The sequence below is a fragment of the Limulus polyphemus genome, unplaced genomic scaffold (genome assembly GCF_000517525.1).
Source record: "Limulus polyphemus unplaced genomic scaffold, Limulus_polyphemus-2.1.2 Scaffold6860, whole genome shotgun sequence".
Classification (NCBI taxonomy): domain Eukaryota; kingdom Metazoa; phylum Arthropoda; class Merostomata; order Xiphosura; family Limulidae; genus Limulus; species Limulus polyphemus.
This window is the reverse complement of record NW_013672470.1, coordinates 28637-40840: the sequence shown is the minus strand read 5'-3', so window position 1 is coordinate 40840 and position 12204 is coordinate 28637. Positions and strand designations below refer to the sequence as shown.

General features: G+C 35.7%; 1 protein-coding gene across 3 annotated transcripts in view; it reads right to left on the bottom strand.

Moving 5' to 3' along the window:
* Positions 1-236: 236 nt before the first annotated feature.
* Positions 237-12204, bottom strand: part of LOC106474134 (histone deacetylase 11-like) — a 34928-nt gene continuing 22960 nt past the window's right edge. For all 3 annotated transcript variants that reach the window (XM_013934825.2, XM_022402496.1, XM_022402497.1), the window contains exons 8-9: positions 9964-10072; positions 237-917 (exon numbers count right to left, since the gene is read on the bottom strand). In XM_013934825.2, coding sequence (XP_013790279.1) covers positions 765-917; positions 9964-10072 — 262 coding nt within the window. In that variant the 3' untranslated portion in view covers positions 237-764. The remainder of the gene's footprint in view (positions 918-9963; positions 10073-12204) is intronic.

Below are 12204 nucleotides of genomic sequence, written 5' to 3'. Positions count from 1 at the left end.
TCGGTAATTATACAAATTATATATATAACCTGTACATATCTGAATATTTTTATTCTTTGATTTAGTGCTGCGTTTGGAGAAAATAAAGCTCTTTAATACCACTTTTTGCATCATATATATCTATTATACTGTTGAATAACTTAGGATGACAATAAAAAGATCTTACTTTGTTTTATTAGCATCTGAATATCAACTTTAATAAACTTATTAACTAATGAATATATTTGTGCTTTTTTTTCAACAAAAAGAATCATCTAACTTACAAAACAAAATCTGAATACTTAAAATTCACAATAAAAATGTTTTAATATCAGAATTCACAGTTAGTTGCTCCAATTAAATAATATCTTTTGGGCTCATTTCATCAATTTGATCTGCAAGGAGTTAAGAGGCAGTGAAATGCACAATAGAATGTTAAAAATCACTTAAAACTGCTTTCATTAATCAAAATTCCACTCAAGGAATGTTATAGTGGTATCTCAAAAGACATCTCTTAGTTACAATTATCATTTGCAAAAGATTTTAGAATTTATTTTGTTTGGTAGCAGTTAATATCTTTAATCATAACAGATTCTTTTACCTTCCACATAACAAATACTTCACCAAACAGTGTTTTTATTCCAGGTTGCTAAATAAAAACAAAATTCATAATTTGAAAACAATCGCAATATCAAATTCAAAATAAGTTGTTGTTTATCACTTTCAAATTATAATTTCAAACTCTACTCTTATGAAATGGTCATTCATGTTTACATTCATAAAAATTATGTCAGGTATCCTTTGTGGTAAAGATTGATTATAGAATCAGCAATTACTCTTGCTGTAACATGTTGATATCCACCACTAGTAAGCATCACAATAGGGATGTTACGTTCTTTTGCTTTCCTAAAAACAATTTCATCTCTTTCGATGATACCCTACAAACAAATAAAGGACACTTAAAATTAGCCCACATGGCCAATAAATAAAATATGTTATAAAATAAACACATGCACAGAAATATCAAGTGCTTAGTAAATTTTCAAATACCAAAACTTTAGTAGAAATGTAATATAATATCAAATTATCTGCAAAATCTTGTTTCCCTAAAACTACAACTAGGTAAAATGAAATATACAAAACATAAAATATCAAGAATAATGGGTAAAGTAAGATACTGCAATACATATGTGAAAATAGCTTGTACACAAAATGTTATGAACAAATACAACAAAAGTTAAAGTTTCATAACTTATATTTTTACCATGGATAGACCTAAACATTATTATGACATAAATGCATTGTGCCAGCAAATTGTAGTCTACAGATTGGTGGTTCGAGTGACATTACATCATAATAAGACTGATAATTTTAAACAAATCTTTCTTTACTGACCCTATACAGGTTTCTAGTGAGAAGAATATAATAGCACTGACAATAAAGCTTTTTGCTAAATACCTGAGATAATCAAGTTGGTTGGGCATGTAATACCCAAGACCTCAGCTTAAGAATTATTCATATCAGTCATTTAAAAGGTACCAATTATTATGGTATAAATACTTTATGAGATTGAAGGATGATTTACAGATCAGAGGTCTGAGTGCCTTTAACTTACAATAAGATGACAGTTATTTTTAACAAATCATATTTCTTGGTCTTATACCACAATAATTCTTATCTTATAAAAGACTGACATAAACTGTATTGGCTGAGGTTTTGTTTTGCAGATCTGCTCAGACTCAGAAAGAGTGACTACGGAAAAGTTTTACAGAAGACTAACATATGGTTAATAGATCTTTATTTCTGGCCAACACAGATTTCCAGTAAGAAGAATACTACCTTGACTATTTATCTTGTGAGCTGTAAGACACTGCCAGTGAGATGTTTTTTTTTCATTTCCAGAGCTCATCAAGATCTGCAAAACAAAACCTCAGCCAATACAGTTTATGTCAGTCATTTAAAAGGTACCAATTATTATGGTATAAATACTTAATGCCATTGAAACATAATTTACAGATCAGTGGTTTGAGTGCCTTTAACTTACAATAAAACTGACAGTTATTTTTAATAAATCATATTTCTTGGTCTTATACCACAATAATTCTTATCTTATAAAAGACTGCAGTACAGATGTTTACAAAATATTTGGGGGTTTGAGAAGACCCTGGAAGACTAATGCAGGGTTAAAATTGTTATCAGTCTTATTGTAATGTAAGGTCACTGAAACCACTGATCTACAGTTCTATAAATGTTTTTGGTAAGTTTAAAATGATTTCTCAAACAAGACTTTCTTAACACACAGTCTGTATGCCAATGAGACATGTTTAGTGGTTGGTTCCCAAACAAAGTTTCTGGTACTCTTTTCTTTAGTTCTGAATAGAGGTTTGAAACCTTTGTGTGTGGAACCTGAATTACCCATAAGTGTGGTTGAATTTGCACTAGTTTGGAGGCTATAATGGGTTCAAACTCACACAGCCTTTCATATTCTTGCACGAAACACAGTAGTGGCTACACATGTAGCATCATGTTCAGACATCACTGTCTTTGTTGTGGTGGCTTCTGTTTGGAATCACAGATAAACATTCACCAAGTTGGTTGCAGGAGAGAGCGGAAGTGGAAGTAGCAGTAGCACCAGGCCAGCAACAATGACACAGCATGAAGGAATACAGAAAATCAATAATTTTATTCTTGTTTTAGATCAATCAGGATCTAATGTCCATTGGTGCTTTTGACTTGACCACTTGTGGTATGCCAACATAAACTTCTACTATTTTATGTAAGAGGAACATATTTCAGCCAACCCACTAAACTAAATCTAAGTGGCCAAACACTATTGAGAGGCAAGGTAGGAAAGAGTGGTTTCTTGAAGTTAACGGATCGAGCTCTTTACTGAAGTAAATTTTTGTGGTTTTAGCTTGAATACCAGAAACCATGACACCCCTCTGTAGCCCACCCTATCCCCGAATTTAATCTAACTGACTCACATACAGGGTGTTAATTATAATTTGTATTCAATATTTACTCTCTACAGATTTAGAGAATTGGATAGTCTTAAGGTTTTCAGTAAATGAACTGTAAAATAATTCTTAAACATATTTTTATAATTTCCTTAAGATTTTCTCCTCAAATACCATGATCCTGAGGTCTTGTAATAGTGGATGATAAAAGTTATAATTTTCCTATACTGAAAATGCATTTCTGATAGGAACTTACCTTCACCTCACATAAATAGTTATTATTGTTCAGTGCTGGCCTCTATTCGCAAAAATAATTTTATGCATGCCACAAGACTTTTATCTTCCTTCAATTGGAATTGACTGATTTCAATGCATCTCTCATGCAAATAATCATGCAACAACCTTCCACCAATAAGAGTGTGATATACTCTCTTGACACTTGGGACTTCCTCTATTCAATTCTACCAAACTATCACTTTGAGTTTTGGCAGAAGATGGAAGCACCGGTTTTCAGTGGAGAGGAAGAGTGGGTAGTGTGAGCGGAAGCAAGTTCCTATTGGAAATACATTTTCAGTATAGGAAAATTATAACTTTCGATACAGTACATTACCTCTATTCACATAAATAGCTAGAATCCCACATTGAATAGGTAGAGGGACTAGTGCGAGAGAAAGAATGAAGCATCCTTTAAATGCATCCAAAGGACACTCTCTAAGATGAGATAGATTCTAAGATCTAATGTGGGAGATCGCACATCTTCTGAACCCAGTATACTCTTCGCCCATCATAGAAAAAATGTTACACATATGGGCAAAAAAACAGAGGAGCACATCCGAGTGGGAGAGAACTAAGGTCAGACAGTGATCCGAACCATACAATATTTATGCAACTCTATCCCAGAAAATAGAAAAGTGGGTAAAATTAAAAGGACGTGCCCTAGGTGTAGAGTGGCTAAGGCACGACAGACTGTACATGGCAAGTCAACTACATCCAAAACCCATACCACTGGGAACTGACATCCATGTGGGGGGTAGGATGAGGATCATACTGTTGATAAGTGAACTACAATCCAAAACCCAGCCACCAGGTAACGATATCCATGTGTGTGGTAGAAAAGAGGATCATACCACCAGCAAGTCGACTACAATCCAAAGCCCAGGTCACTGGGAACCAATATTTATGTGGAGGTAGGAAAGAGGATCATACCATCTTCACCTCAAGTTCATGAGACCAGAGGGAATCTAGAACTCCCCAATCCATGAACGAGGCACATGTTAATATAAGAAATTGATAGACCAATCCAGGAACCCAACATCCGGTATAGAAAAGATGTCTGGGTAATGTAAACCATCTCCCTCAAAATTGAAATTGATCAGAACTGCCCCAAACACAATAACATCCTCGGAATAATAAGTATTGAGGGATAGTGGAAGGGGAAGAACTGTAATAATCTGCAAGTACCTCTACCGTGACCTACAACACTGATGGAGGAACAAGAGGTATAAGTGAGGGAGGAATATAGACATCTGTAATACATATGTGAGGACTTATGTTGATTGATTCAACTCTAAATCCAAAACCTAGCCACTGGGAACTGACATCCACATGGGGGTAGGATGAGGGATTCCAAATGAAGGAGTGAACTGCAATTTTGATAAATCACTCCTATTAGTATTTGTTTCATAATGGAGGATATCACATCATGTCATCTACACCAGCAGAACACCACTGCCCTACTCTCAACTGAATGGATTTATAATCATTTCTATATTTTGTTTGTATTTCATTAACCCATCCAGGAGGATGCATCCATGGTCCACACCTCAGTGGCTTGGAACTGGAAAGTGGTAAGGACTCTCAAACTCCACTAGAAGAAGAGGGGGGGATGTGGTGGAGAGTCCAGAGGAATGACAACACCTGAGACAGTGTAATGGGTGAGTATGAAACCCTATTCTGAAAAGCAGACCATACCAATTTATTCAATACAAGGCATGGGCAAAGTTATGAAGCAATTCCATCACAAGGATGAACCTACAAGCAATCTTGCGAAACACCCCATCTCTGCAGTGTGCTTCATGTAATCATGGAATTATATGTCTTACAGTACGGATTTGTTCAGTTAAAGAATACCTGGTCACGAACCACTTGCTATAGAGTGGGATCCAAAGAATGAGTAATAATAAAAAAAGGGGGAAAAAGACCCCTGAAAAAAGAAAGTAAAGGATAATAAAAAACATCTTAAGCAGTCAAAGTCTCACTGATGTCTGAAGAATGGCTACAAATCGCGATCCTATGCGAATAGTGAGAGACAAACTTATTAGGGTAGTCCACATGCTCAATTGAAGAATTACCTCGAAGGGACGATAAAGATGAAATGCCAATGATAAGGTAATGTGTCAAATTTAATGAGAAAACACCCGGAACAAAGTATGAGTGGAAAATGATAAAGAGGAATAAGCCAATCGACGTAAAGGCCAAACCCAACTGGTGAGGGTGGAATGAGAAAGATCACAAACAGAGGATGACTGCCAAGGAGTAAAGAGGTGGGCAATATAACAGCAAAGTGCATGTACATGACACAGAAGTTTATCAGGATCAGGTTGAAGATAAAGGTGGGAAACAGAAGGAAGGGAAATTGACAAAATGGAGGAGTTACCCTCACAAGCCGCCAAAGTTTTAGGGAGGAACGAGGAGAAGATATGTAGAATGATAAAGTGGATGTGAAATACTGATGGCAAATAAATCAGACCACCAACGTCCACAGGCTAAGAGGAGAAGGAAATAAGTTTTAAGGGAAAGGTGAAACAAGGAACATGTGGAAAGTGGTTCGAATGGAGACAAAAATGAGGCAGTGAAGGATCACATTAACATCCCAATCCGGAATGACAGCCCACCTCCACGGACAATGAATCCAGAAGGAATGCATCAACAGGGAAAGCTTAGGAGAGGTAAACACCCTATTGTATTGAGAAAAGGTGTGGGACAAGGCCCCGATAACCCGAGATCAAGGAAACAGAAGACCCCTGATTGAAAAGCCAAGTGAACAAATCCACAATACAAGGAAAAAGTGGGTCAAGCAGGGGAAAACTCTTAACCAAGAGACCAATGGTAGAAAACATTCCATTTACACTGAAAAACTTCCATGAAGGAAGGGCAAATGTTACAAGCCAGAAAAGAAGATACCCCTCAGGCCAAGCCGGATCCCTCACCAGGACCAGAAAAAACCAAGCATGAAGATGGAGGGCAGGGAGGGCTGGATAAGCACCAGTGCCCAAGGCTGATGAAGAAGGGATGGAGTCAGAGGAAGAAGTAATGGAGGAGCAAGTTAGAACTGGAGAAGCTGCAGATACCACAGCTGAGCTGGCAAGTAAGGAGTAATAAGAAGGACTTGACGAGTGGCATGGATGATCAAAATCACCCGGTGAAGAAGTCAAATGGGAGGATAGACATATAGATATTTGTTGGTCCAATCCTATCTGAAAGCATTGACAGCCAGAGCAGGAGGATGAGGGACTGGAGACCAAAACAGAGTTAATTTGTGGTTGAGGGATGTGGCAAAATCACCCTGTGGTGAACAAACTGAAAATAGGGTTGCAACTGACAATATATTGGGATATGCAAATAAGCATTCGTTATGCTCATCTTGGTATTCCATAAACCTGGAGAAAATGCCCACCTGAGGGCGAGAAATGACTCCATGGTAAAACAGGGCAGATTGAGAAATTGACTGAGGTGGGAAAAATCTATTACAGGCCACCAGTTTCCGGCTTTCTTGGGGACAACAAACAGCCTAGAATAAAAGCCTGGAGAAAGATGATGAACAGGATTGATGACCTGTTGAGACAGAAGGTCTTGTACCACCTCTGACAGATGCTGGCTGGTGGTAGGATTTTGAGGTATGGGGAAGGAAATGGGTACCTGAGACAAGGAAGGGGGGGGGAGAGAAATTGCAGGACAAGTTCCTCTAATAAAACCTGAAGAACCCATTGATCTGTGGTGAATGATAGCCAAAAGGGAACAAATTTGTACAACCAAGCTCCCACCGGACAGGAACCCACTGGGTTGTCACCAGTACTGTTGGCGACATGCCCATCTATGTCGATTAAAATGAAGGCTTTAACTGCGACAAACGTGCTACTAAAGAGGAAAGGGTAGAGTGTGTTGATGCACAGAGTCTCAGGTACATAATCAAAAATATATCGCCAAAAAAAAGGGGCCATACATACATCCCTATGATAAGGAGGTGGCAAACAAATCTGGGACAAAGCCCCATCTCAACCCAGAAGATCCAAACAACAGAGAAACCACGTGAGTAAAGCAAAAGCCAAAGACAACAAATGAGCCAATATGGAGGTAATAAGGGAGAGGCTTTCCCTTTAAATATCCTCAGGGTCTCAGTGAATTGCCTCAGAAAGGAGATGGATAGTAGATAAATACCATAGAATGGAAGGGTAATATGAAGGTGTGAAAACTGGGCATGGGTTAAATGCACAACAAAATCAGAGACCACCCCTCCACACAGGTAAAATCGACCCCAACTGTTGAGAGTTGAGAAACAGACAGTCAGCCTGATGGTAAGATAATGCAAACTGATCCACAGCCTTTGGAGGGTGAGGCATACTGGCACCTTCAACCAATTGTGAAGCAAATTGCTCAGCATGAATCCTAATATCCAGTGAGGGTGAGAAAATTAAATAAGGAGAGGAAGAAGATCATAAGAAATCAGGGAAATGAGTAAAACATCACATACCTGAGAAATCATGACTAAAATTCCATATTAGGCCTAGCTGATTTTGTAGGTGGGGCATAGGAAGACACAGCAAAATCCGGTGATGTAAAAAGACTATCAAAATCTTCATTGGCGTGGACAGGTTCGGCTTGCTCAGGAGGAAGTGGGGCAATTTCGGGAGATAGAGGTTGATCATATAACGATCAATCTCATGGCAGATAATAGCAAAAAAATCCAACAATGGGTCTCCCCCACCTGCAGCCTGTGAAATAGTGCTAGTAAGAAGTATGATATCCAAAGTGGAAACATGAACCTCAGAATTCATTGTATAAATATATATTAAAGAAAACTGTTTGATGTAAAAATGTGAGAATGAGGAAAAAAAATAAAGACTTGGAAATTAAGCCAAAGTAAAAGGCTTCTTCAATGTAAAGAAAAAAATTAATGAAGAAATTCCACTTTGTAAATTAAACAATTAAAGCCACAAATGGAAATCATATGAAAAGCACAAAAATAAAAAATGTGTGAATACAAGTACTGCCAAATGAGAAGTGATAGATTGGTAGAATTGAATAGAGAGAGAGTCACATGCATCACAAGAGTATGTTGTACTCTTATTGATGGAGGGTTGTCACATGATGATTTGCATGAGAGACGCATTGGAATCAGTCCATTCCAATTGAGAGGAGATAAAAGGCTTGTGGCATGCATAAAAAAAAATTTTGTACATAGAAGGCAGCACTGAACGAGAATAGCTATTTATGTGAATGGAGGTAATGTACTGTATCAGAAATCCAAATTTTATAACTAGAAAAATTGTATCAAGAATATATGAAAACATTTTTTAATATCAAAATATTTAAGTGAAGGGATATTCTAATTTATAAGTTGGTTTGGATAACAAAAGATTATTAACTAAAATGCAATCACTGTCATACTAATATAGTAATGGAACTAAAACTACCACAAAACTATCAACTTAACATTTCCTACTGGTGTTGGAGCTATACATATACTGGTACATCACTCACTACCAATAAAAGCCTTTATTAAACATACATACCACCTCAATGAGAAAGTCAATAACTTTACTAGTTTCAAAAAGATTTTCTTTCTTCAGAGATGAAGTAAGAAGAATACATATCCCTTGAAAATACCTCAGTGCTGAAACTCTGTATACATTTCTTGTTATACTCTATTTCTGTCTTTTTGTACACAAGATATCAGTCAAAATTTCAATGAAAGCCAACCTAACATTTCTGTGTGTCGTGGAGATCTGCTACACTGCAGATAACTAAAATCCACTCTTTACACTTTATGCTCATTCCCAATTCACCCCTGAAGAAAAAAGGTTTGATCCTACACAATCTACTCGTGTAAAAAAAAGATACCTTACTACTGAAGCTATATGTTTTCACTATTTTAAGACTCACCAGCCTTTACTAATTAAGACATCCACAAACCCTAGTAGAAGCTTATCCCTGTACAAACCTCTCCTTTAAACGTGATGAAGCTATTATTTACTAATGAAAAAGAATACCACTGATTTTGTGCTTATTCTACCCTTAAAACAGCAGATAATACCACTTTTAATTGCAATTTCATTCTCATTGTAAATTTTTTAGTCTGTTCCATGGGCAAACATAACAATTATATCATATATGACACACAGTGTAAGAGGTATCAAATTTTAAGATAAGTGACAGTACCAAAGTGGTAGTGCCTTAACTAGCAAAAAGCCTTGAAATAAAAACACAAACTTAATTACTGTATATATTATTTCTAAATTCCAAATTTCACTTGACGAAGTCTAGCAAAAAAAAACAAAAAACAATAAAGCAAATCTGATTTAGCTGTGTCCTTGACCAATGACCTCAGGCCTACCCCAAATACAACCCATGACTGAAATCCACTATGATAACTTGACCATGTTTGATAATGCAAGCCACATATTGAATATGAAGCTTAAATGAGCTATATTACTGACCTTAGTAACTTAATTATCTTCAGTTGGTTTAGAAGTTGCTCAAAATTAAAAAACAAAAAAATAAAACATACAATTTTTGCCACTATATGAAAATGATGAAATCTGGCTAGCATGTGAGAGGTACGTCACATCTTTGAACATGTGTCTATCAGTAGTAACTCTAAAATAAATGAGATTAAAAATTCTAACATTTGTGAAAGGCAAGCTACTCCATTCAAAAGAAAGGAAAAAATTGTGTCCTCAGTGTATGCAAACTTTGTGAAGTTTGTTAAACTGTAAGAGCAGCAAGAAACTATTGTTATTTCTTTTACCTTTGGTGTTATGGACAAACAGCCCAGTGGATCACCTTCTAAAATGTCTGTCCCTGCATTGTAAACAATAATATCTGGTTGAAACTCATTCAAGGCTCCTTCCAAGTGCCTGGAAGGGTAAAATATTTTGAGTCATCAATATTTATAATTTACCTATAAATAGCTGAGAACAAGAAACATACTTATGTTCCTTTTGTAGTAAATATGCAATATTATAAGAATGCACTTAAACAAACAAACAAACAAAAAATGGTCTTTTATTCTTCACTATAACTTGTGGAAAACCTCAAGGTCCACTGACTGCAAGTTGCTTTTAATAATAACACTGTACTGGTAATAAGCTATCTTAATAAGTTCTTCTATCTACAAATAAAGTTTTACAATACTTGATACTCTGGTTTACCTTAATTATTTGACATGTATTCTTACCTTATCTCTTGTAGATGGTATAATTTATATAAATGCACATGTAGCATCAGTACTGCTTCAACAAACACTCTTTCCTGTATAATCTCAACTAACATTTTGCCTGGAAATGTATTTTGATACTTAATCGTAATTAGTTATTTGACAGACACTTTAACAATATAATCTTAACCCTATCGACACGGGTCAAAGGCCATGTCATCGTGTTTGTTGACTTGCATTCAAAATTTTATTAAACTACTATTTTATGAATTTATTCAATAACTTTGGTATCAACTTGAAGATTATAATGTAAAGTTTAGTATTATACATTAGTTAATTTCTTAATTTAAAAGTAAATATTTAAAGAACACACCTAAATATCGATTTTTGTGTGTCATGTGGAATGTTGAATGCAGCATTGGTTTAAATTATATGTTTGTGATGTCCAAATACAAAGTCTATAGTTTCTTACAAATTAGGAACTTGAATTACCTTTATTGACAAGCTAGAATACAGAATAAGCAACTCCTATTTTTTTCTATTTGCTGAGATATCGCTACATTTACTGATTCAAACACAATGGCCATACTCTGAGCTGTAGCTCCAGGCCCCCTGAAAAAATAGGCCCACCATACTAAAAAAAAAGACATGCATTAGAAAATATATGCATTCCCACATTAACAATGGGTTCAGACTTTTAAAAAAAATCTGAAAACACATGGGGCCTTAGTCATCTGTGACAGGCCTACATTTATTACACAAAAAAATTACTGAGACATATACACAATTTCTGATGATCCCTTAACTAGAATATTATTGAGCAACTATAACTGCACATGACATGAAAATGATGAAATCTGGCTAGTATGTGAGAGCTACTTCACATCTTTGAACATGTGTCTATCAGTAGTAGATATGGGAGTGGGGTTTTGATGTGAAATGCTCTCAATATGAAACATATTTTTCATTGTTTTTGGATTTCCTAAAATTTGAGAAAATAATCATTATAAAAATTTGAAAAGAACTCGTAATATAGATTTTATTACGTCATTTTCCATTTGCGAGCCCCCCAGTAGCACAGCGGTATGTCTGCAGACTTTTAACACGAGAAACCGGGTTTCAATACTCGTGGTGGACAGAGCAGAGATAGCCCATTGTCATTAATAATTACTGCCATTTCCCGAAATAATATTAATTTGATGATAGCTTGGTAGATATGAAGTCTAAATGGCCACTTTATTTGCTTGTCTTATGAACATGTGTGAGTAGGCCCACTGGACGTCTTCAGCTCCAGGCCTTGTACACCCTTAATCTGGCCCTGATTCCAACTGGTAAGGTAAAACTTTAGTGAGCTCAAAATTTTTTATTTTTTTAGAACCAAATATAGCTTAGTTACTAAGCTTGATAAATTATAGTGGAATTTCCTGGTATTGATATAGTAATTTATGATGTTTGGTTATTTCAAAATGTATATAAAAAACCTAAAAAAAAATTATTTCGTTTCACATCCTCCACCCTTAATCTGGCCCTGATTCCAACTAGTAGGTAAAACTTTAGTGAGCTCGAAACTTCTTATTTTTTTAGACCTAAATATAGCTTAGTTACTAAGCTTGATAAATTATAGTGGAATGTACTGGTATTGATATAGTAATTTATGATGTTTGGTATTTAAAAATGTATATACAAAACCTAAAAACATTATTTAGTTTCACATCCTCCACGTGCAAAATTTGATAAGGCTTAGCAACCTACGGGAAGCAGCAACTGAGTACAAAATTCGTAACTAGAAAAGAGATTTGTTTGCTATACTTTTTTATTTACTATTTTATGTTT